We start from the raw sequence: 26,925 nt of genomic DNA, 5'->3' as shown, positions 1-26,925 counted from the left end.
TGCCATTGTGAGTCTCTCCACATCGGTAAAATCTTAGTCCCCAAGTCTTTCCTAATTCCCATTCTAGGACTTAATTCCCATTCTAGGACTTGTTTGCCCTTGTCTGTGAACCGAACATCCACTCAGGCATCAGAATCCTGGGGAACCCTAATTTGTTGGTGCACAGGCATACCATTAACCTGGATGCCTGCTGGCCCTAATTTAGTAAAAATAACAAGGTCTCCTCCTTTTCCTTTCCATTTTCCTGAGGTACTTGTTTGCAGCCCCAGCTCTTACAGTAAAAGTCCTCTGGTACTCCACAATTACTAGTCCTTCCTTCCCCTGGGCAAACATACCAGTGTCTTCATCTACACTCAACAAGCCTAGTTCCTTCCCATACTCCCTCAGCGAGCTGGCACAAATTAAATGCAAGCCTGCCTCGAAACCATAGGGAGGGTCCCTCTTTTACAGCCAGAGGGAAACGTTTGTCCATTACCTGATTACTAATAATCCAAGTCCAATTATATGGATGATTAGGATTACAGGCACCTACTATTATGTCAATACAATTTCTAAGTAAGGTATATGTCAACAATCATTTCATGACTTAGTCTTTTTATGGCTCAATTTGAGCTTTAAGGATTGTCTTTGGAAAGTGAGACTTATCACTCTGGGTTCTCTCCGAAATCGGTTATGGGATCTGCAGGCTTCGTATCAAATGGTGGATCCAGGTAGCAATGTCGTCATCTATGAGGACAGTTGGATTCATCAAGATGACCACAAAGGTCCTTTCCACCGAGGTTCCAGGTTTTCCTGTCGGTGTCTTTTCACCAGGACCCAGTCCCGGAATGGAAGTGATGTGGGATTGGTGGAGGGCCTGACACATACAGCACATTCAGTCTAGGCCAGACATAAAGGCGGGTCCTCTACAGGACCCTGAGAGAGAACAAAAGTTCAGAGTCATCATCTTTCCTAAGAAACTGCTCTGAAAATTAGGAATTATGAGAGGGCCCATTTCGAATACAATTTCATAGGGGGAAAGACCAATTTTCAAAGGGGAGTTTCGTACTCTGTATAAGGCAAAGGGAAGGAGGTTACCAAGTCACCACCAGTTTCCATGGTCAATTTGGTCAGGGTCTCGTTTACAGTTCTATTTATCCTTTCTACCTGTCCTGACCTTTGGGGGTCTATAAGGGCAATGCAGTTTCTAATCTGCCCTATGAGCATTAGCAAGTCCTTGACTTACCTTCGACACAAAGGCTGGTCCATTATCTGATCCTATCATACTGGGGAAGTCAAACCTGGGTAAGATTTCTTCCAGCAACTTCTTAGCCACGACCTGTGCTGTTTCACGCTTTGTAGGAAAGGTTTTTACCCATCCTGAAAAGGGAAAACTAATAGATATTTATATCCATACTTGCCAGGTTTGATTTCTGTGAAGTCCACCTGCCAGTAGGTTCCTGGTCTATCTCCTCTTATCCGAATGCCTGGTCCTGCCTGAATTTTCCCTGCATTAGTCAGCTGACATGCCTTACAGTCCCTGACAATCTGTTCTATTTTACATGACTATTCTTGATCCTAAGACCAGTATTTCTTAACAGGTCTTGCATCTTCCTCGTACCCATGTGGGTGCTTGATGCATTTTCAGTAGTATTTTACTCCCTAACTATTCTAGCAAGATAATGTTGCTCTTAGAGTCTCTCCATCAACCATTGAGGAATTGTGCAATTGTTAGTTGATCAATCCATTTTAAATCTTCTGTGGTATATGTAGGAGTGTCCAGGAGAGTTCTTGCACTGGGGTCTGGGAGGTTTATCATCATTATAGAGTCTCTTTGTGTTGTCACTTCCTGGGCAGTTCTGTCGGCCAGGTTATTGCCTTTACTCACAGCATCTTTAAGTTTTTGATGTGAAGGGAAATGAACAATGACCAACTTCTTAAGCAACCAAAGAGCAGCGATTAAGGCCAAAATTTCATCTTTATTTTTGATGGACTTTCCCTCTGATGTCAGTAATCCTCTTTCTTTGTAGATAGCTCTGTGTATATGAGTCATTGCAAATGAATACTGACTATCACTGTACAGAATTAGTCTTTTATTATTTCCTAGCGTTAGTGCTTGGGGTCAGGGCTATTTATTCGGCTCTCTAGGCTGACATGCCTATGGGCAGAGGTTCGGCCCAAACCACATCAGTCTCAGTCACTACTGCTGCTCCTGCATACCTATGTCCTTGATGAACAAAGTTGCTCCCGTCTGTAAACCACTCGAATTCAGCATCTAGTAACGCTGATCTCTTAAGTCCTCTTGGATATTACAGACTTGCGCCAGGATCTCTGAGCAATCATGTAGTGGCATGTCTAGGTCTGGATCTGGTAGAAAAATCGCTGGGTTGACAGCCGAGGGAACCTGGAAATTAATACTGAGAGGACTGAGTAGCAGTCCTTGGTAATGGATTAGTCGGGCATTGCTGAGCCATCGATCTGGTGGCTGCTTTAACACACTCTCAATAACATGGGGGGTGGTCACATACAGTTCCTGCCCCATAGTTAATTTGCATCTTTTCCCATTAGAGGAGTAGCCACTATCATTCTCAGGCATGGTGGCCATCCTGCTGCCACCGGTCTAATTTCTTTGATAAGTAGGCTACTGGTTTCCAAGGGCCTAGATATTGTTTTAGGACTCCTTTCATAATCCCATTATGTTCATCCACATACAAATAAAAGTGTTCAGTTGTATCAGGGAGTCCTAATGTTGAGGCTAACAATAAGGCAGTTTTTATCTGTTCAAACGTTTGTTCAACCTACTCCATCCAAAAAAACAGCTGCTTTTCTTTGGTAGCCTCATAAAGAGGTTTAACCAACTCTACAAACCCAGGAATCCACAGACAGCAAAAGCCTGCTGAGACCCAAAGCTCCCTTATTTGGTGCTGAGACTGGGGTGTTGGAATTTTAATGACAGTTTCTTTTTTTCCTTTTGTAAGCCACTGCTGTCCCCTTTCAATAAATAGTCCAGATAAGTTTCCTCTGATTTTCAGATTTGAGCTTTCTTGGCCAACATTCAAGAAACTAAGGCTTCCCAAAGTCTGGAGTAAATCCTCCATTCCTCGGATGCATTCTCTTGCAGTTTTAGAAGCAATTAATAAGTCATCCACATATTGCAACAAAGTCAAGCCAGGGTGGCTTCCCTTAGGCTCACCTAAGTCCTCATGCAGGGTTACGTCAAAGAGTGTTGGTGAGTTTTTAAATCCTTGAGAAAGTCTTTTCCAGTTCAGCTCTCCATTAATATCTCTTTCTACATCTGTCCATTCAAAGGAGAAAAGATCTTAGCTTTTAGCTGCCGAGGGTAGGCTGAAAAAGGCATCTTTTAAATCTAATACTGTGTACCACTGCCTATCAGGAGGCAGGGTGCTCAGGAGTGTGTAGGGGTTGGGTACAGTCGGGTGAATTCCATTACCCATTTGTTGACCTCCCTTAAGTCCTCCACTGGCTTATATTCATTGGAGTGGGGCTTACAGACTGATAGCAGGGGAGTGTTCCATGCTGACTGACAGGGCCACAGTATACCCAGTTCTAGCAGTCACCTAATGTGGGGCGTTATTCCCACCCGTGCCTCCATGGATATAGGGTACTGCCAGGCTCTGACTGGGTTAGCTCCTGGCTTTACCTCGATGAAGAGAGCTGGTCTATACTTCGCTAGTCCCACTCCTCCAGTCTCTGCCCATGCTTCTGGATACCTTTCCAGCCAGTAGGTGATTTCTTGGTGAGGAGCCTGGGTAATTGGTGCAACCGGTAATTGTCTTCCCGGCTCAGAGACAGACTTTGTATTTGTCTCCCTTGGGTATCTGTCACCTGGGAATCTTCTGGATAGAAGTGAATCTGTGCCCCGACCTTAGTCAACAAGTCTTTTCCTAATAAGGGATAAAGGCTCTATGGGATAACTAAGAATGAGTGAGACACTCGTCCCATCACCAGATCCACTGTTCTTTGGGTGGTCCATGAGTATCGTTTAACTGCTTTGACCCCTTGCACCCAGGAAGTTTTGTTGGAAAGTTTTCCATGGGGCTTTATTACTCCTTGGGACATTTTGAGTTGTGGTCATATCCAAATTGCTGAAAGCACCTGCTATTCCATTTAGTGACAATTGTAATTACTTTTCTCCTTTACTCTGGTCTTATGTGTGGATTGATATACATTGAAATGGGTCAGAACCAGAATGCACCTCGCACCCCCCTTACCTTCCTAACAACTAATTTAAAGGATGTTAAGGACAGAGCTAACAATGTCCCAAGGTGTAAAGTGTGGACTAGCTGGTCTGTCTAAGATCCCAAAGGGGTAGACAGAGACACTTTGCGATATTCTAGCAGTGGCATCCGATAGATTACCTGACTCCAGCTTTGCTTCAAGCGGGCCAATCTTTCTGGGCCAGATTTCACCCTTCAAGGTGGAAAAATAAGGGGGTCTGAAAGAGAAAGTAGTTATTACTGGATGAAGAAACAGAGCGAAGACTAACAGCCTCAAACGGAGACAAACAGGGTCTCTGGGCATCCACCTCTGGATGAACCTGAGTGAGGAAATGTTTCATAATACTCACATTACAAACACACAGACATTTGGACAAGACACACATTTAACAGCATGCCCATGGTAGACTGTCAGAAAGAAAGTGAAGGATTACAGACAGGATAAATCCCAAATGTCCTCAATAGTGGACAGTCTACCTTGTAAAGTATCCGACAGAAAGTTTCTGACAACAAACAGGCCCAAGTGTCCACACTAGTGGATAGTTTACCTTCCCGGGGAACCGGGGGACCTCTCCCACTCGTCCAGTTGACTGCCTTATAGCACCATCTGCCAAGACTTCTTGCCAACACGAATACCAATCCTGCAGGACACACAGACCCCAGACAGTTACAAAGTGGCAATGCCTTAACTTACCGGCCATTCTTTGCTACTCTCTGATCAGGTGTCTAGGCGGGTTTATGAGTTTATCCCGGACGAAGCCCCACCTTTTATACCTCCTCCAAAGACCACCAGAAACCAAGATCAGCATAAGTGACAAGTGTGGTTTATTTGCAAATTCGAGCTTGGTCCTCCGTGCACTCGGTAACTGGTGACACTAAGAGGCCCCAAATATAGAATCAGTACAGTTTATATAGTATTGAATAAACAACCTTAAGGGTGTGTTACAGGAGAAATTACATGATTGGCTAATATTTTAAGCAAACTGAGCTACACATATATGATTGGTTATTATTAATACTGACTTGTTATTGACGGGTACCACCTGGGCACTGGGTCACTGTGTCTCGTATGGCCTCCCAGTGTTTGGTTGATGTATCCAGAGAAAATTCCTGTGGCTTGCCCAAGGATTATTTATGTTTCAGTTGCCTAGCAATTGTTTTCTTTTCTGTGTTATTTCTGAGCCAAATTCATGGTTCTTTTTATTATCCGTACCTCACAAGATGGTTGCTAGTCTGCAATGGAGTTACTGAGTTCTTTATTGTGCCTCTTTAAGTCATAGACTTTTCAGCACAAACTCTACAAAGGAAATAATTCTAGTTCTTTGCAGGCAAGAATGTGATGAAAAGCATACTTTTACCGTCCTACATGAAATAAGAAGACACACTTTAAAAGCTTACTATGTGATCAGTCCTTAAATAACAGTGCCAGTTTTAAGGCATTCTAGATAATTCAAGTCCTTTACCTCCCCACAACCATAACTGCCATTCACAAATCATTGCTAAGGTGAATTTCCAGTTCTTTTTGATATTTCGAATGGCTTAGGAGTAACATAAACAATAATTCAACTGGTTGAGAAAATTTAATTTAGAATAAGCAAAAAATCAGAGTCAACTCCATAGCATAACCTTTAGGGAGAATGAATTAAGGAATATGGTATGTCCTTTGTAACTTACTATTAGACATTAGGGCAAAATGCCAGAAACAGGCTCTGAAAGAAGGACATAGAACTCTTTAAGATATATTAAAGATTACCTAGGGACAAGTAATTTTACCTACATTTTCTATTATATGATAGCACATTTGTGTCTGCTGATCAGAGAGATTCAAAAAGTTTTTAAATGTGATATGAAAAATGCATTGTCATGAATGAATGAAATCAGGGATTAGATGGCTCAGGAGCTGGGTGGTTCTGTTAAATAATCTCATTATTTTGAATGATCTAGTTTTTTTGTATGTGTGGAATTATGAATGTATTTTATGACTAAGCAAGGAAGTTTGATTATTAGATAGATCATTTTCTCATACCCAATGTCAGGAATCTAACCTAAGTTAGAGTGGTAATTATGTGAGTATGAGTGTGTGTGTGTGTGTGTGTGTGTGTGTGTGTGTGTGTGTGTGTGTGTGTGTGTGTGTGTGCCTGCAAGCATGTATTTAGAAGGAAGAATTTTCTTTCTCTCAGGGTATATTCTTAATTGTATTAGTTATAATACATTAATGACAGCAGATAAAGGTAATTTATATTTTGTGCCATATGTTTATGTTCCTAAGAATGCATGAACAAACTAAAAATTATGTATGGGATATGAGTTTTTTGGAAGGTCAGCTGAAATTATAAACATTTGGAATCTTGAGAAGGATATCAATGGCGATGATTTTAATGTAGATCAATTTTAGACAACACTTGCAAGGATATGTAATCCTATATGAAAATGCAATATTTATTGATTTTTCCATAGCTATACTATTCTATAAATTTGTGGGGAAACAAGTTAAATTATGGAAACATAAAATAATGTCATTATTTATTGCATACAGTTTTACACTTTAGTTTCTTCAAGTAGACATACCATTTGTTTCTACTATATAAGAAGTAAAACCCTAAATATTACATTGTGTGCCATATTTCACATTGGGAAGCTTTGTCTATATCAATTTATATATATATATATCAATTATTTTTTTTGTTTCTGCTTTCCTATTCATAACTCTATTTTTCATAGTATTCTTCTAAGAATTTTTTCATTCTCCCAGTTTGGGGCTTGAACATATCTCATGCTCTCAGTTTGTTTGCTAATAGTAGTCAATCTACAATAAGAACCATGTAGTTATTTGGAGATAGAACCTCATGAACTTTCCTACCAGCCTGAAAACCATTATCCCTCAAGTCTCATCCTTCTTAAACACTAGAATAATAGAGATGAGTCATGGACCCCAAGCATCAATGACTTTTCATGTCTTATAGATTCCTCATGTTTGCTAGTAATTGTAATAATAAACTACCACAGATTGGGTAGTGTTAATACTGTAAATACTTTGCCTCTGAGTTGGTGGAACTAGAACTCAAAGATCAGAATTGGCTTCTTTTGAGTCCTCTTTCTTTTGTATATTCAATTCCTTCTACTTCTCTTGGAGGAGAATTCAACTTAAACGATACCTTTGAGATACTGATTCCACATGCAGTCAACGAGTTTTTGATTTTAATATGACTTCAGTGGGACAGTATCCATCACATAACATATTCCTTAATGGATAAAAGAAAATCTCTAATAGGAAATTATTTGGTTTGGCCATGGAAAATATGATTATACTTTAAAAATTAACAAAAGAGGTAAAGTTTTATTAGAGCTTGTAAAACCAGTATGAAGTCTTGTCCTTAGACATGCCGTTCTTACCCTTAAATTCCTAGTGGTACAGGAGGATTGAACCCCCAAACCCTGTACTTGTGAAACAACACCTCTACTACTGTCATTACAGCAGATTGTAATTGGATTACTTATTTAAGGTAGTATCACTATGCCTGGGCCTTATTGGACTGTGGTCCTCCTAGCACAGGCAAGAATACATTGCACCAAGCAAATGGTTAGAGTTTCTGTAACTTCTTTTTTGTCTGGGCTTGCTTGGAACTGGAATTCTCTAATCTTTGTTTCCCAAGTAGATAAGATTATAGGTTTGAGCCACTTTATCTAGTAAAGGTATACAATTTCAAAATGTCTTGATATTGCCTGTATGTTTGCTTAACATATATACCTAACCTTAATTTTCTCCCTCTTATTTTTAGTACTCTGAGTTGAAAACATTGGCTTTCTTGATATACATGGCTTTGTTTGGAATGGAATCCCATAACCATCAAAAAAAGTCTCCTAAAAGTTTATGTCAAAAACCATGGAAAAGAAGGCTTCAAGCTGGAAAAAAACAGTAATCCTTAATTTATAAATGAAATATATTTATAGTGTTAGTCAGTACTTTCTTAAGTATGAGAAGAAAAGGAAGGCAGAAATGTGAAAAATGTCAGATATAATTTTGATAACTTTCTAGGTCTCCGTAGAAATTTTTTAGTTATCACTTCATGTTATCTTACTATCTTAAAGCTTGCTTTATTAAAACCCTCTGGGTAGATATTTTTTGGACTGACTGGTAACCTTCTTCAAGATATGAACCTGATTTTAGAATGCTTATGGTATAGTAAATAAAGGAATGTTGAGAAAGAGGACAGGTATTGTCAGAGAACCGCCCAACAGCAAAAACAAAGCAAAGTTTCAATTCTGATGATTCACTAGGAAAGATATTTGGATATCTATATATACATATGCATATGCATGCATGCATGCATGAAATCGTAATTCTCCAGTAGAATGTTGAGAAACTTGGCCTAACAATTATAAAACTATATCAAACTTGTTGCAAGAAATGTACAGTAAAATATTAGTATTTTAGCATAGATTTTGCATATATTTTGTGAAGAATGAAAATTCTTCCTTCATTTTATACTTTACAAATATCCTTAGTAGATTCTGTTTTTTTCATATTGTAGTAGGAGAATCTATACAATGCTGAGAATTGGAATTACACAAAATATGCAACATGGCTGGGCACTGGAATTTGAAGTATGTAATCTTAGCTAGTTAAGAGATTGAGATCTGAACATTACAGTGTGAAGCTAACCTAAGTGGGAAAATTCATTAGATTCTTATCTCCAATTAACCACCAGGAGAAATGAAGTTCCAGTTCAACTTATATGTAGAGCACTGGCCTTGAACACAAAAGAACCATATAGGCCCTGAGTTTGAGCCCTAGGATCAACAGAAACAAAAACACAAAATATAACATGGAATTAGATATTTTATAATGGAGGATATTTTAATACAGTCTACATTGTTACAAAGACTAGACTTCTGTGTTAGCTTTATAACCTACCATAATAAGTGATATTATCCATTTATTAAGCAGAAAGGCTTACTCAGATTTACAAGTCTGAAGGTTTCAGTGTATGTTTTATTGCTTTGGATGGCTGTGACAAGACATGTCAAGGTGGGAAGTACGTCAAAGAGAAATGTTTTTTACCTAGAATGATTTAAAGATAAAAGAAGAAAGTATGTGAGAGGCTATGTTTTCATTGGTTTCACTCTAAAGAACTTAATCTCCAGAAGAACTATTCAGGTATTCTCCACAATCTGGGAGGAAGTGGAAAGTAATTTTTCTTTAACACATAGGTCTTTCTGCGGCATTCTAAATTCAAATGGCAACATTTTCACCAATGATAATGATTTGTCCAGGGGTGGAAGCAATTAGATATTTCAAAAATTCTAAGCATATCTCAGCAGACTAAATATTTTATGGAATTCCTATTAAAATATTTTCTTGCAGACTGACTGGGTCTTCATAGTACACATGTGTATATCTGTGTGTTTGTATGTGTGTATGTGTTTGAATAAATTAATACAACAATGTAGCTGATAAAAATATTCCTATGGCCTTTTGTTTTTCTTCTCATACTATGAAAGCCTGTAAAAATTACCAAGCAAATAGCATCCAAGATTAAAACTTTAGTGCTGTCCAAAAGATTTGCATGCAAACCCAAGAACATCCACCTCATTTCAGACTGCCATGTTTTAGGAACATATTAAGTCTATCAATTATGTTGTCACCAAGGAAACAACATACAATATTTCTTTTAAAAATACCTAGATTGCAGAACACTTCAGACAGAAAATTGAAGGAATATAATTCATGGGATTTAATATAAATATTTAGTCACTTAAATTGATATTCTATTATTATTATTATCATTGTGAAAATATCTTACAGAGGGTTTACAATTACATGCGCAAATAGTGAGTACATTTTTTATCAAGCATTGTTTCCTCCTCCTTTATTTCCCCATACCATCCCTTCCCCTCTCCCCCTCATCCACACATCCCTCTACCACCACCCTCCCTACCACCCTCACCATACACCCCACCAAAGTTGTAAAGTTCGTTTATCGACATAACGTATTATACATCTCATTGTTGTAAAATGGGTCCACTTGTAAACCTATTTAAACAGTTTGTTTTTCCCATTCCCTCCAAAAATTATACCAACATCAAATACAGTGAAAGCACCGCTTATAGCCTGGGGGAAGTACATACAAAGCAACAAACAAATCATCTTATAAATATGTTGAAAACAATAACAAGAAAGAAAAGAAAACATTTGAATCCATATCTTGGTATTCATTTCTCCAAACAACGACCTGTCTGACAGTTTCTGTTTGTCTCAGTCATATATTAGTTATTGCAAATAAGGGAAGCCATAGGATCTATGTTTCTTTGGGCCTGGTTTACTTCACTTAATATAATTTTTTCCAATCTTTCCATTTCCTAACAAATGGGGCAATATCAATTGTGTATTTATACCACATATTTTTGATCCAATAAAGAATATGTCTAGATTGGTTCCATATCTTAGCTATGGTAAATAATGCTGCAATGAGCATAGAGATGCTGGTAGCTTTAGTATGGTCTTGTTTGTGATCATTTGAGTAAATGCCCAAAAGTGGGATTGCTGGGTCATAGGGGAGCTCTATGTAGAGTCTTCTGTGGAACTGCCATAACAAATTCCAAAATGGTTGAACAAATTTCTACTCCCACCAACAATGCAGTAAGGTTCACTTCTGCTCACATCACATTCAGCATTTGTTGTTATTAGAGTTCTTGATTATTTTAACTGCGGTGAGGTGGTATCATAATGTGGTTTTCATTTGCATTTCTTTTCTGGCTAAGGAGCATTTCTTCATGTGTCTATTGTCCATCCTTCTTTCCTATTCAGATAAGTTTCTCTTTAAGTCTTTAGTCCACTTATTTATTGGCCAGTTGTTACTTTGAGGATTTGTTGTTGGAGGATTTAATTTTTTGTGATCCAGGTATATTTTAGATATGAGACCCTTGTCCGATGTATGGCTAGTGAAATTTTCTCCCAATCAGTGGGCTTTCTATTGATTTTGCTAGCTATATCCATTGCCAAGTAGAAGGTCTGCAATTTCATGCAATCCCATTTGTTCCACCTTTCTTTGATTTGTTGTATTTCTGGGTCTCAATTAAGAAAATCCTGGTCTGTACAAAGGAGACCTAGGGTTTCTCTTACTCCATTCTGTAATGTTTTCACAGGGTCTGCTTTAACTCTGAGTTCTTTGATCCATTTGGAGTTGATTCTGGTGCAGGGTGATATATAAGGATCTAGCTTTAGTTTTCTACAAGTTATTAACCAATTTTGCCAGCACCATTTACTGAAGAGGCTGTCTTTCTTATATTCTAGATTTAGCACCCTTATTGAAGATTACAGGGCTATAGGTCTGTAGGTTCATTTCTGGGTTTTCAATTCTATTCCATCTATCCTGAGGTCTTTTTCTTGTGTCAGAACCAAGCTGTTTTGATTACTATAGCTTTGTAGTAGAGTTCATAGTAGGTTATTAATATTCCTCCAGCACTGTTCGTTCTGTTAAGAATCATTTTGCTATTTGGGGTCTTTATTATTCCATATGAATTTTAGAATTGCCTCTTCTATTTCCTTGAAGAATGAGGTTGGAATATTGATAGGTATGGCATTGAATCTGTAGATAGCTTAGGAAAGTAGTGCCATTTTCATGATATTGATAATTCCAATCCAGGAGCATGGGAGGTTTTGCCACATTCTAGTTTCTCTTTTGATTCCTTTTTCAAGTTTTTAAAGTTTTCATCATTGAGGTCCTTCAATTCTTTGGTTAAGTTAATTCCTAGGTATTTTATTTTTTGTGGGGCTATTACAAATAATCTCTTCTCGTTAATTTTAAATTGAAGTCTATTTCATCTGATATTTGGATTGAAACTCCTACGTGTTTATAGGAGCCATTTGCTGGGTAGATTTTGTTTGAGCCTTTCACTTTCAAAAGTTGTTTGTTTGTATGAGCAAGGTGTTACTCCTGAAGGCAGTAGATAAAGGAATTTTGCTTGTTAATCCAACTAGACAGTCTATGTTGCTTAATCGGAGAGTTAAGTCCATTAATGTTGAGATTTAGGACTAAGCGGTATTTGGGGGTAGCAGGATACAACCCTAACATCATTATGGAGGTTGACACTGGCATGGAATTCATTTCCTTTTTTATCTGACAAATGAATACACAAAATAACATAACTTTAACTAAATATCAAGACCTAACTAAACATATTACCAGAAAAGTCATCATGCAAGCCATATTGCAACTAGGGTAAAAGAAAAATCCGTCATACTCATTCTGTATTTATTTTACATGTTGATTTTTTTTCTTAAATTATGTACTTTAGCTCGCATTTTAAAAACATTGTGTTAAATGATGTATATTTTGGTAATTAATTTTGGATGCCTCCTTAAATTTTGTTTTGAGTATAATGTCTCAATTCAGTTACTAACTCATGAAATGATGCTGATTACAAAACAAATGCTAATAACCACTGCTTATAATACACAAAATCTCATAAGCAAGATTTCATGAAGCATTGGTTAACATTTTGATTTCATGGTCTCATGATGGTGAGGCCTATCTGCAGGATTACAGTTGTACCTAGATTCCTCAGCCTAAATTTAGCCACTGTTAAAAAATGTTTATATCTTTATCTATCATCCATCAGAGATTAAACTTGCGTATAAAACCTTAGAAAATGATAAGGCAAGAATTTGGCTTTTCTCGACATAAAGTAAACAATATGCCGCATAGAGTAACTCAATAGTTTAAAGTCAAGCTATTTCTGCAAAACATTCTAAACATTTCCTTACAGTGTATATTATTCTCAAGAAGGAAATGAGGCATGTGAGAAGAAGACTAACCAAGTATTGTCTTCAAATATACATAATTTGGATTTACCTCTTGTTTTTCATTATAAGCATTTTTGATAAAACTCTTCGAATAATTGTTTTCCTGGTCTGGTAAAAAATGTCTTAGTTGCATATACCAAACTACATTCAGAAAATGGTATATAGGAATTAAGTTAAGAAAACATATTCAATAAATTGTAAAAAGTATATACCTATAGGGATAATATTTTGAAGAGTACATTGGAAATATTCTAATATAATTATTAATTTGATTGAACAATTTCACATTGACAGTAATGAACTAGATTAATGTTAATTGGACAAGATTGTCTTTCTAAATGAGCAAAACCAATATCTCCTTCTACTTTATCAAGGAAACAACTGAGCAAAAAATGGAAATTAACATATGAATCTATGTCAACTTGAATGAATTTTTGTTTATTAACAAACACTAATTTCACAAAGTATTTTATTGTGTTATATTAATCTGTCCATATAATGTAGCTTGGTAAATTATATTCCTTTTTATTAATTTCATTATCCTATTTTTATACACATGTTTTATTCTGTCATCATACTAACATAAAATATTTGAATCTATTTACTCCACAATATTTCTCTTCATCTCCTCTCTTACTTTTTTCCAAATATGATCCTTTCCAACTTTTACACCTGAGTCATTCATTTTATTTTCTGAGTCTAGGGTATGCATATGAGAATCTAGTATTTGTTTTTTTTTTTAATTTTTATTTTTTGTGAAAACATTGTACAGAGGGGTTACAATTACATGGGCAGGTTAATGCGTACATTTCTTATCAAGCATTGCAGCCTCCTCCTTTGTTTAACCTTCACGGCATATTGCTTTAATATGAAGGTTTCCAGTTCTAACTATTTTCTTGAAGATGATATTATTTCATTATTATGTGCGGCTAAATAATATATCATTGTACATATATGCATACATATATTATAATTTCTTTAGTTAATGAGTGAATAAGGAACATGTAGGTTGATTCTGTAGTTATTTATGTTTTTTATATGGGAGAAGGAAGGATGGAAATACTGATGTTTGGACTGAGAAACATGCTCTTTAGGCAGACACTCAAGTATTTGAAACATCCTCTCAGCTGCTCTTTCATTAGTATTTCAATAATCCATAATATTCTAAAAGTAAAATTTAATTACATTTGCAAATGAGTTCTTTTTCAGTATCTATATTATTTTTATTACAGTTTTACATTTAGTATGTCATGTGAGTATGGGGGTGTATGTGAGCATGAACATGCATGCATGTTTGTACATGTAGCTGACTCTAAGGAAACAGATTTTGTGAGATACAGGATTCAAATAAAAGTTTGAGACCTGTAAGTTGCTAAATTAATGCATAAGTCCAGTTTGTGGAGTGTGATTTCAAGATCATATTTTTTTAGGTTTCATACCAACAAAGTAGATGTTTTTAATCTAAAATTATAAGGAATAAAAAGCTACTCTGTTTCATAATCATGGTCTTAGTAATCCAGACATGTTTTTATTAGTAGAAAATATGATTGAAAGTATGATGGGTCAGTAGTAAGCCTTTAGAAACTGTACATTTTACCCAAAATCTTCAGATGTACTATTTGGAAAAAATTACAAATATATTTATAAACATACAAATAAATATGATTTTATATTTCTAAATATATGTATATAATATAAAAGTATCATATATTTAGTTATGATTTAAATGTGTATCTTAAATATTTATTTAATTTTAAACATATTTCATCATATATACATATATATATATATATATATATATATATATATATATATATATATATGTCCACATATTTTTTTGGTAAGTCATGTGGCTTGAACTCTGGGCTTAGGTGCTATCCCTGTGCTCTTCAGCTCAAAGTGAGACCTCTACTGCTTGAGACGTAGGTCTACTTCCAGTTTAGTGGTGGTTTATTGGAGATAAGAATCTCAAGATAAAGAATCAAATGTTTCTTCCCCCCTTGGTATTATTTCTAACATATTTATAAGATGATATTTTTGTTGCTTTATATGTCCCTCCCCCACGGCATAACCCCTGTTTCATTATAGTTTATGTTGGTATAATTTGTGCAGGAGAAGGGAAAAAACAAATTGTTTAAATAGGGATACAGGTGGAATCATTGCAACAATGAGATATACAAGGTGTTATATCGAAAAATGAACTTTACAACTTTGGCCGGGAGGTGAGGGTAGTTGGGAAGGGATGGGAAGGTGAAACAAAGGAGCAAGCAACAACGCTTGATAAGAAATGCACTCATTACCTTGCCCATGTAACTGTAACCCCTCTGTATGGTATTTTCACTATTTAAAAACAAAACAAAACAAAAATAAATCCTGAGAGAGTCCAGGACAAAGACGCCAGAAGCAGCAGGAGAGCAGATTCTGCTCAACCCCAGCAAGAACGGACAAGGAGCAGATGTCTTAAAAATCCTGCAGATCACTGAACAGAGACGGCCCAGGAAACAAGACTGTGGTGTGAGTAGAACCCTGACATCTTTACACCTAGCAAGCAAAGGAGGGAAGGCCACCCTTCCCCCACCACCAGTGATCTCCACCTTTGATCCTGACAAAGCACCACTGAGCAACTACCTCCAACTCAGGCCTTGTTTGAAAACAAAAGAGTCATTTAACTGCTCACAGCAATCTGACCTGACCTGCCCGGCTCAACTCCACACAGGGCAAAGTCACACATCCCAGGCAGAGATTGTGACTTTCTACATTGGGTAAACAGGGTCAGTGGCTACCACTCCCTACAGCAGCCTAGACAATCAATTGAAATTTAATAAACAAAAAACCTAAAAATGTCTCTAGGCTGAGTTCTGTGAGTGTCTCAGGAGCTAACCCCTCAGGGAAAACTACTGTTTCCTGAAAGGCCTCAACCCTACCCAGAACCTAGCCTCATCACAGCATATACAAACTAGAGGAAACAGCATCTCCCTCTTTTGAGATACTCAAAGCAGATTTCCCTCACACTGAACTAGCCTGGGAGGCAGATCACAAAATCCTGGGGAAGGAAGAGCATTTTTCTGCCTGTTCAAACAAACTGACTTAAGAAACCAATCATAAATTTTTAGGTGTGTGTGTGTGTGTGTGTGTGTGTATGCTTTTTTATTTTTAGACCTTTTAGTCATTTTTTGGTCTTTTCATTTTTTTTTCTATTTCTTCCTTTTTTACATGACTTAATTGCTATTCCGCTCATCCCCAGGTATATACCTGCCATTGATTATTTCACCTTATGCCCCATTGTGTACATACTTAATCCAGAAGTTTATGACTCAATTGACAACTCAGGCTTAACTTCTTTAATATCAGTATTATATCTTTATACCTATATAATTTTCAAGTAACTAATTTTAGGAAATTTTATTTTTTAGTTTTTCATACCTCTTTCTATCTCTCCCCTCTTCTCATTCTATCGTTTTCTTCTCTCAATATCACTTCTTTAAACTTATATAATTTTTACGTATTTCATTTTTAAATTTAAATTTTTGTTTTTCCATTTTTTTGTTTGTTTTAATCACTCCACTATCATTCTGCCCAATCCATTTCCCTCTTGGCGATTAGGATTTCGTTAAATTCACTCTTTTTTCACCTCTCCACATCCCTCTAATCCTATTTTTCAACACATTTCTCCTTAAACCTAAAAATTTCTGATTTGCCAAATTTATCTTTGCTGTTTTTAGCCCATTAATCCATAGTTGTTTGATGTTGAATAGATTGTATCTGATGAACTAGTTTGTATCTGCAGCCATTTTGATTGGGCAACTACAGTACTTTGGTTGATGCTTGCCTTAAAATAGTGTTCCTGCACAATATTGGTGTTACTTTCATACAAAATGGGCAGAACAAGCCAGAAAAACACAAGAAAAATGGCAAGTCCGGGTATCTCAAGTCCCACTCATGACATCTGGTAACAGAACAATTCATGAATAATCCAGAGGAGAGTTCTTAAAATGATCTACAAATACTACTGATGAACATGGTGAATGAAAAGATTGAAAATCTGCAAAGGACTCAGTGTGAGCATGATAAGGAGAGAGAGGAGGCAAAGCAAAGGTTAATACAGGAATCTCGTGAACATGAGGAAACTACTCAAAGATTGATACAGGACTTGAGTGAACAGGTTTAGAACAGTCAAAGAGAAATTAAGGAATTGTGTAAACAGGCCGAGAACAGTCAAAGAGAAAGACAGGAATTGCATGAGGAGGCTGAGAACAGTTAAAGAGAACTACAGGAATTGTGTGAAGATGAGGAAGCTAATCAAAGCGTAATAGAGGATTAAAAGAGTGGGATGAGACTAGACAAAGATCAATAGAAGCATTCATGGAATCCATTAACAGCTGAAGGAATTCACGGACATCACAAATGGAATGCTGAATGGAGCCCAACAGAAGGAATGGGAATCCAGGGAAACCATAGCCAATCAACTAAGTGATTTAAGAATAAACTCTGAACACCAAATTAAGGAAGTAAAAAAGTTTATACAAGATCTAAAACAAAGCTCCAACAATGAATTTGAAGCCATCAAAAATGACCAATTAGAAGGAAAAGATATAAAAACCAAATTAGAAAGCCTTGACAGTAGATTTTATCATGCAGAAGATAGAATCACGGGGATTGAAGACAGCCTAGTTATTATAGTGAAAGAACATACAATTATCCAAGACAAATCCAATAATATAACAGATCTATTCAACATTTGGAAGATACCATCAAAAGGCCTAATCTGAGGATAATGGGTGTAGAGGAGCACACATGGACAGAAGTTAATGGTTTAGGAAATTCATTTAACAGGATCTTAGCAGAGAACTTCCCAACCATGCAAAAAGTTAGGCCTATTCAGATACAAGAAGATTTTAGAACCCCAAATAGACCAGACCATAACAGGACATGCCACCATGACATTAAAATCTGCAGAGGATCAATTCAGACCAAGGAAAAGATCCTTAAAGCTGTCAAGGATAAAAGATCAACCACTTATAAAAGGAAACCAATTAGAATAATCTCTGATTTGTCAGCAGAGTCAATTAAAGCAAGAAGAGCCTAAAATGATGTATGCCATGCCGTAAAAACAAACAACTATCAAGATACTGTACCCAGCTATACTCTCCTTCATAACCGAAGGTCAAATAATAATTTTCCATAGCAAAGAAAAGCTGAAATAATATATCTCCACCAAGCCAGCCCTACAAAAAATACTTAAAGATTTCCTCACATAGAAAACCAACAAAACCACAATAAGAGCAAAAAAACCACACAAAAAGTGAGAATCCAAGAACCATAAGAAGAACCCAGTTGCCCCAGCGCCCAAGAAGTTGGATAACATGGCAGGAACTCCCAAAAACCTCAGTCATATCTTTCAACATTAATGGGCTTAACTCTCCAATTAAGCAACATAGATTATCTAGTTGGATTACAAAGCAAGATTATTCTATCTGCTACCTTCAGGAGTCACACCATGCCCATATAAACAAACATATTTTGAAAGTGAAAGACTAGAACAAAATGTACCAAGCATTCTCATTGTGGTGAGGTGGTATCACAATGTTGTTTTGATTTGCATTTCTTTGATGGCTAAGGAGGTTGAGCATTCCTTCAAGTGTCTACTGGTCCTCCTTCTTTCCTCTTCAGAGAAGTTTCTCTTTAAGTCTTTCACCCACTTATTTATTGGGCAGCTGTTTCTTTGAGGATTTGTTGGGGATTTAATTTTTTGAGTTCCAGGTATATTTTAGATATGAGACCCTTGTTCATTGTATGGATAGTAAATATCTTCTCTCAATCCGTGGGCTTTCTATTGATCTTGCTAGCTATATCCATTGCAGAGAAGAAGCTCTGCAATTTCCTGCAATCCAGTTTGTCCAACCTTTCATTGGTTTGTTGTGTTTCTGGGTCTCTATTAAGAAAATTTCGGCCTGTGCCAAGGAGACCTAGGGTTTCTCCTATTCCATCCTGTAATGTTTTCAGAGTATCTGCTTGACTCCGAGGTCTTTGATCCATTTGAAGTTGATTCTGGTTATGGTGATATATTAGATACCATATCAGGAACAGTGACGATATTCTTTGCAAAATTATTTCAATAGATTATTTTCCTCTTGGTCTTGTATTTGCTCAACAAGGTGTATGGAGAAGAATAGAGTTAAATCACCCATTCCTTGGATGACATTGTCTGTTACAAAGGACAATACTTCTATGTCCTCCTCTTAGCTCTTGCATGATTTCCAATTAATCACAGCTTCTTGGCTTCAAATCTAGTGAAGCTGAAGGACTAGCAGGCATCCCCCACTACTACGTCTTCAAGGTTTCTCTTTGAAAACTCTTTTATTTGGAGTAGAATTAATTTTCATGTCTTCATTCAATTTGTTCTTCATTATACTGAGCCAAATAGGCTCTGTAAAATCACTTTAGGTAGCAAAAACATTAAAACAATCTATAGCAAAACGTTTTGGCCCCCTACACTGCTGAAACCAATACGCTTAGCTAGGGCTTCTAATAACGTGTTTTCTTACCTTTTCAATTTGGTCAATTCTTTTCTGATCCCCAACCTTTTTGGCTTATGTAATAACAGAAGTCTTCACTATCTCATGTTAATAAGGATATTATATTTTTGAGCTATTTAGAAATGAGAAATCATTGGTTTGAAGTATCCAATCAGGTTTTTTTTTTTTTCTGTGTTTCAGTGCTTCACGTGCAAAGACATCGTGGAAAGTATTAAAACAGAAAAGTGTAAACACAACACGTTCTTTCATTGTGAAGGGCACTTTCTCCCTAAATATTTTGGCCCAAATTATGTTTTTAAGAGAATTACTGTTCAGTTATTAAAGGTCAATTCACAAATTTGATGTCTAATTTAAAAAAAAAATTCAATTTAAAATCCACTACAAACTTGTTTCACACAGTAAAAGTATATTTCCTGAGTAATGACAATTCTCATGGGAACCTACAGGATTTACAACAAGGTTTGTGAGGTTTGTTTGTTTACTGTGAAAATGAGCCATCTTACCCACATTGTTCCCTCTTGGCTAAGTCTCCATGGACTTCTTTGCATGAAAGCTTATTTTCCCAGGAAATTTTAAATTTTCTTAATAGGCTAAGTTAAAAAGTGTGAACAACCTTTCATAATTTTAAAACTCTTATTAAATTCCTTTATCAGAATAGCGAATTTACCAATCCTAATTCCACCTTTACCATCAAAAACTGCTTAAAATAAAATTTCACTGTATTGGTATAGTAAATATTGTTCTTTATGTAGTAACATTTTTAAAAATCAGTACTATTTGGCATCTAATTTGAATGAATTACCCCTTCTTTAGCAGAGGGCCATCAACTTGAATGTTATCCAACTAGACAATTTTTTCACAATATACTTGCCAATATTTTCAAAAAATAATTAACTAGTACTTTCTCAGACTGAAACCAAAAACCGTTTAATTCTATGGAAACCCATAACTTTTAAAAGTAAATAAGTTATGAAGACGACAGAATATGTGTGTTCTTCACAATTCCTATGACTAATAACTACTCACTTCAAATTCTGAACGTTCCATACCTGAGAGACTCAAAATAGTACCTGTTGGCATGTTATGTAATTCTGCAATAGATGCATTTTCCAATAGGGTGTTACAGATTAAGAAGTGAACAGAAAAATAGCCACATTCTAGTATAGGATAAAACTGTAAAGCATCGGTTATAATTAATTCTTCAAGAGTAAGCAATTGTTTATCAGATAAAGCTATTATTTCTATGAACATCAATCCAAAAATTTATGCCATAAAGTCCTCCTAGACCAACAGTTTCCAACTTGTAGGGTGCACCTCAAAATTCTCTTAATTCGCATCACAAAAAGCTTATCTCTATTGGGAAAAAATACTACACCTCTGCTAAGGTGATGCCCTCTGTGTTCTGGAAAGAACACTACAATAAACTGGGTTGCATCATTTTTCCTCCACTGGTATTCTTGCAAGTATTTATACTTATACTTTTTTTTAACTATCATAGATATTCAGTATGCTAAGATCAGAAGATTACAGTTCAAAGCCCACCCAGGTAGGAAAGTTCCCTAGATTCTTATCTCCAATAAACTTCTCAGCAAAAGCCAGACACAAGTGGTACTGAAGTTGAAGTGGTAAGGCACAAGCCTTGAGCTTAAGAGGCTCAGAGACAGTGTCCAGGTCCAGAGTTCAAGCCCTATAACAAAGCAATAAAACAAAACAAAAATAAAAACAAACCCCAAACCTAGCATTTTTCTCATTGTACTCAGAGGCACGTAATTAAAGATATTGCTTCCTGTGTTACACACAGGTAGAAGAAAGAAGATGGCACACAATTATTCTCTTCATACCATGTTATATTAATGCCTCAAAAAATTGCTTTTTCTAAATTTATAAATTAATATCATCAATTTGTTGTCAACTCAGTCTACATTATTCACATTATCATTTTCTACATGAACAGTTAGAATTATCTATTAACTGAGTTCTAATTATAACTCTCTTGAAACAATATGCTAGGCAAATAGAATGCAAGAAACATTTGTAAATATGTCAATTAAACCCTCTACTTAAAATAATTTTGTAGTATCCTATGGAATATGAAATTACAAACAAAACAAAAATATTTATTTGAAGTCTAAACTCTAATTTAGCAAGATCTATAAAGACCTACATTAGATGAACTTTGCTATTCCTCCAGGCTTATGCTTTTGTAATCCTTCATCTTTCCTTGGAATCTAACAGAATGATGATTACTTACTTTTTCAAATTTTGGATGGGAATCATGAACCATTTTGCTTCTAGGAATATTCTGTAATGAAGAGAGCATTTAAAACAAAACTGAGGATTATATACCAGTTGCATTTCAACAGAAAACTTGGCTTCTCAAAACATAATGAAGAAATTAGCCCAAATTTCCAACTGTGTATTCCTTTCTTTTTTGGTCTGTTTTATTAAGAGAAAATTGTACTACCTGGTCTAGGGAAGGTATCAGTAGTAATTCCAGTCCCTAATCTCCTGTCAATCTGAGTGCTAGAATTCAAGGCTTGTATCACATTGCCCAACCATAGTTTCTTGGTTTATTTATTTGTTTATTTATTTATTTATTTATTTATTTATTTATTTATTTATTTATTTATTTATTTATTTATTTATTTTGGGGTCCGGTAATGGGGCCTGAACTCTGGGTCTGGGTACTGTCCCTCAGCTCTTCAGCTCAAAGCTAGCACTCTACCACTGGAGCCACAGAGCCACTTCCGTCTTTTTTCTTTTTGCTTATGTGGTGCTGAGGAATCAAACCCAGGGCTTCATGCATGCAACACAAGCACTCTACCATTGAGCCACCTTCCCAACCCCTTCTTGGTTTATTTAATCTAGATTCTGACTAGCAATTCTGAACTTCTCCAGTGATATTATCCACTAGAATTCTCAGAGTGTTCATGTATTATTTTCAAAGATGTTCTAACATTTGACACAGGGTATGAACATTTTCAAGTTCACCTGCGGGGTCTCTGATTCATTCCTCCATGGATCCAATCCTTTTAATATTGATTACTTGACTCTCTTACTATCTCTGGTCCTTACCTCTCTAATATGCTCAAACATTTTGAAGAAAGTTCACTTGAGAATTTTCTAATTTTAAAAATTAGCACTTGATTCTCGTCTTACTCAGGACATATTTTTCTATTGTTTTCTAACTTTTCTACATATTTTGAGAGTTGCTTCATTTTTGTATGTGTGTGTGCACATATAAGTGTCTCTGTGTGTATGTATATGTTTATATGTATGTATGCAAAAGCCTCAAGCTCTTATTTATCATTCTTGCTCATGACTGTTATTCAATCACCTGTGCCATTTTTCCAATCCAGATTTTGGGTGGTTAATTATAGATAGTGTCTCAAACACTCTTCTGCCCAGGCTGGATGCAAACTGAACCTCCCAGACTCCTTTCCATTCTTAGGTTTCATTTATCCAGTAGAATCAACTTTTAAACTAAAAACATTTTTGTGAGTGCAAAGTGTAAGCTGTAGCCCAGATTTTTAACTCAAGAATTCATATAAAGATAAATGAACATACACATTATATATGCTGAGTGTACACGGTTAGAAATGTGATCATAAGCTGGGTGGTGGTGAGATCTGAGGATTGGGGTTCAAAGCCAACCCAGGTAGGAAAGTCCCGGAAACTCTTTTCTCCAATTTACTGCAAGAAAACTGGAAGTGGCACTGTTGGCTCAAGTGGTAGAGCATTAGCCTTGAGTGGAATAGCAGAGGGACAGTGCCTAGGCCCAGAGTTCAAGTGACAAGACCACCACCAACAAAAAATATATAAGTAAAGGAAAGAAAAAATGTGTTCTTACCCACCAGTTCATGGCTAGTATCATCCCTGCTCTCTCAAGATGGACTCTTTTTTTTCCAGACAAGTCCATGCTCATATATCTGCCTTGCATTGGAAACAGAATTATTTTCCATTCTACTTTCTACAAAGATGTGTCTTTAGCAAGCGTGATTTAGAAAGGAGTGTCATCATACTTCATGTTCCACGTAGGAGTAATGCTTTCTCTATATCACTCTCATAAATCTACATACTGTACTTGGTATTATTGTTTCAACGGGGTCTTATTTGTAGAGTCTTCTATAGTGTATTGAAACCTTATACTTAAACACAGAATTTCTCTTTCTCTTATTATTGTTATAGTTAACAAATTCATGTAAACTTGGGAAATCATGTGTAGCATATACACTCAGAAAAAAATGATCTGAGAACCATCTTCCCCTTTAAAATTCACCTTAATTTACAGAGAATTTACAAAGTTTGAACTCAATATTCTCATGGATAATGTATTTATAAGAAATATAAATTTCATATTTTCTCTATACTAAGTTGTCTCTGAAACACATGTTACCTCAGGTCCAAAGGTGTCCTTGGGTTATTTTGGTGAAGCCAGAAAACATTCATTATACCTCAAGCTGCACCATAGATTGTTCCTGGAAATAACTGTTACTGGATGTGGAAACTGATCCCAGGAGAAGAATGGAACATAGAGGATTGAAAAAGTTCAAGTTAAGTTGTGCTTTCCTTTATACTATAAAAGAAGAGAATCCGAAGGCTTGAAGGAAACTCTGTCCCTGAATTTTTTTAGTGTGTTTTTACTCATATATAATTTTTCTGTAAACTTCTAAGTTAAGAATATTACAAAAAGATTCAATGTGCCATTTGATGGCCAGCATAGAACAAAAGGAAATAACGTTGTGAAGGTGGTTCAGTGATAGAGCATTTGCCTTGCATGCTTGAGGCCCTGGGTTCGATTCCTCAGCACCCCATAAGCAAAAAGAAGCCATAAGTGGTGCTGTGGCTCAAGTGGTAGAGCACTAGACTTGAGTTGAGGAGCTGAGGTAAAGTGCCCAGGCCCATAGTTCAGGCCCACGCCTTGACCCTCCCAAAAAAATCTACTGCAAAGAAACAAAGACATGGAGGTTTTAAAGTGTTTTATGGGTGGATATTTTACCCCTGAGATGATTCTTTTGTTGCAGGAGTCAGTTATCAATTCCTTTAGTTTGGTCATGAGTTCTCCAGAGCAATAAGGATTCCAAAAAAGCATCCAGTGCGTATGAACAGCAAAAGGAGCCATTTCTCACACCAATACTCCTTTAAGGAGGCTTCCAATGAAATATCTGGTTTTTTGTTTGCTTTTTTGTTTATCTGGTGTTGGTTCTGGGGCTTGAACCCAGAGGCTGGACCCTGTCCCTGAACAGTTTTCTTTCCTGCTCTACTAGTCCCAAAGCTAGTACTCTACTGCTTGAACCAAAACTCCACTTCTGGCTTTTTTCTTGTGTAATTACAGATAAGACTTTGACAGACTCTCCTGCCTCGTTTGGCTTTAAACTAAGATAGTAAGAAAGCCAAGTGACATCAACTGTATAGACTTCTCTTTTCAAACGAGAAATATAAGATGAAGTTTATTGTAAAGCTAATATTTGACAATTTTTACTTCCTTTTTTATTGTGAGCATACCGTACAGAGGAGTTACAATTACATGGGCAAGATAACGAGTGTATTTCTTATCAATCATTGTTGCCTCCTCTTTGTTTCCCCTTCCCGTCCCTTCCCATATACCCCCTCCCCCCAGCCGACCCTCTGCCCCCCACCAAAGTTGTAAAGTTCGTTTTTCGACACGACGACTTGTACATCTCATTGTTGCAATGGGTCCATCTGTATCACTAGTTAAACGATTTGTTTTTAGAGAATATGTCCAGCATAGAATCCATAATATAACTCAGCAAAAGTAGGTGCACTGAATCATTTTGGATTTTTTTTTTGCTTGGGAAGATTATTGATCTTGTCGTTCCTTTTGTGGAAACTTAAAGTCATATTTCACCTTTTTATAGGTTGTGGGGCTTGAACTCTGATACTGGTTGTTTAGCTACAGCACCACCACCGGTTTTCTGGTGGTTTATTGAAGGTTACGGTCTCATGGACTTTCCTGAACAACCTGGCTTTGAACCACAATCCTCTGGTCACAAACTCCTGAGTAGCTAGGATTACATGTGTAAACCACCAGCACCTGGCTCATATTTGCATTTATATGCACTGAATGACACTGTGTAGACAAAGAATGGAAATTTTAACCGAATGATGACATTAAAATTGAAGTCCTCCTTTTCCATTTTCCTACATTAATGACTCATGAGCTATGGGACCCTTACATTAGCATCCTCTGCCATCTGTATAGGTGTATTTAGTATCAGGAAATGTTCATAGAGAAATAGAGAAAGAATGAGATTTTTAGAAAGTAAAGGAGATAAGGTATGAAAGAATAGCATAGGAGATACATTCATCACACAGAGATGAAGAGATAGTCTAAGAGATTTGGAATGAAGAAAAGCCTATTTGACAACTACTTCTACAATAACCAAAAATGGTTGTTAAGACCAGTTTCTGGTATACCTTAATTACTATCATTTATTCCTTCTATCTGGAGTTATTCCTTATTTTCTGTCACAACTATTAATTAGCCTTTGTCTTTTTGGTGCCATAACGGACCAAAAAAATTTCAAAATCACACTTAGCCTACCCTTCTCTTTGTGATTATCAGTGATGACACAAATCCTGGAATCGTTGAATTTCCAGAATTAAAATTTACCGGGCATCTAAGTACATTCCTAGTATTAATTGCTGTGATTTAATGAACAAAATTTTTTCAACACAGTATCCTCATATAAGTAAAGTACATGAATTAGGGACTGTTGTCAGGTGTCAGTATGAAAGGAGCAATTATATATTCCAAGTATGGGTTCTTTATTTTGCATTTACTAACTAAATGGTTTATTTGTTTTGTTCTGTTTAGTTTTTGTTCTTTTTGTCAGTCGAGGGGCAAAAACTCAGGAGTAGGGAATTTTCCTGAGCTTTTTTTTTCTTGCTCAATGCTAGCTCTCTATGACTTGAGGCACAGCACCACTTCCAGATTTTCTTTATGTGTTACTAAGGAATTGAACCCAGGTTTTTATGGATGCTAGGCAATCACCGTACCATGAAGCCACATTCCCTGAGCCCTAAATAACTTTCTTAAGATGGCATTACTTTTTCATTCCGTAACTGCGTATCATAATTTTGGCCTGGTGCTAGAAAATGATGTAGAAAGCAATATAGTAAGTCTAGTAAGGCTGGAGCGACAATGAATAACTGTCACGGTCTAGCCAGAGGAGCTTATCCCATGGAGCTGTTTCAATAAGCTGAGTGAGACAGCTCCTGACCCACAGCCAACCTCCAGAATGAGAGGGCCACCTTGGGTTCCAGCCACATGGGGACCAGTACTTTTGAAAGAGAGAGAGAATAAAAGTCAGAATTACAATTAAGTCTGGTGCTAGTGGCTCAG

General features: G+C 36.5%; 1 protein-coding gene across 1 annotated transcript; it reads right to left on the bottom strand.

Moving 5' to 3' along the window:
- Positions 1–606: 606 nt before the first annotated feature.
- On the bottom strand, positions 607–4,918 carry LOC138804760 (uncharacterized). The gene is made up of 7 exons (XM_069989194.1): positions 4,912–4,918; positions 4,766–4,811; positions 4,359–4,435; positions 3,711–3,884; positions 3,173–3,274; positions 1,226–1,359; positions 607–856 (listed from the first exon to the last, which is right to left on the bottom strand). Exons 1-7 carry the CDS (start codon positions 4,916–4,918, stop codon positions 671–673), a joined length of 726 nt encoding a protein of 241 aa, XP_069845295.1. The 3' UTR covers positions 607–670.
- Between the last annotated feature and the right edge of the window lie 22,007 nt (positions 4,919–26,925).

The sequence above is a fragment of the Dipodomys merriami genome, unplaced genomic scaffold, assembly GCF_024711535.1.
Source record: "Dipodomys merriami isolate MVZ:Mamm:240054 unplaced genomic scaffold, mDipMer1.0.p SCAF_371, whole genome shotgun sequence".
In the NCBI taxonomy this organism is placed as follows: domain Eukaryota; kingdom Metazoa; phylum Chordata; class Mammalia; order Rodentia; family Heteromyidae; genus Dipodomys; species Dipodomys merriami.
Note: the sequence above shows the minus strand (reverse complement) of the source record. Positions and strands in the feature narration are given on the sequence as shown.

Coding starts and splice junctions, on each gene's coding strand:
- LOC138804760 (XM_069989194.1), bottom strand. Junction 4,436..4,765: donor TCCCCCGGTTCCCCGGGAAG/GTAAACTATCCA, acceptor TTTCTCTTTCAG/ACCCCCTTATTTTTCCACCT. Junction 3,885..4,358: donor TGAAGCAAAGCTGGAGTCAG/GTAATCTATCGG, acceptor ATCCCTTATTAG/GAAAAGACTTGTTGACTAAG.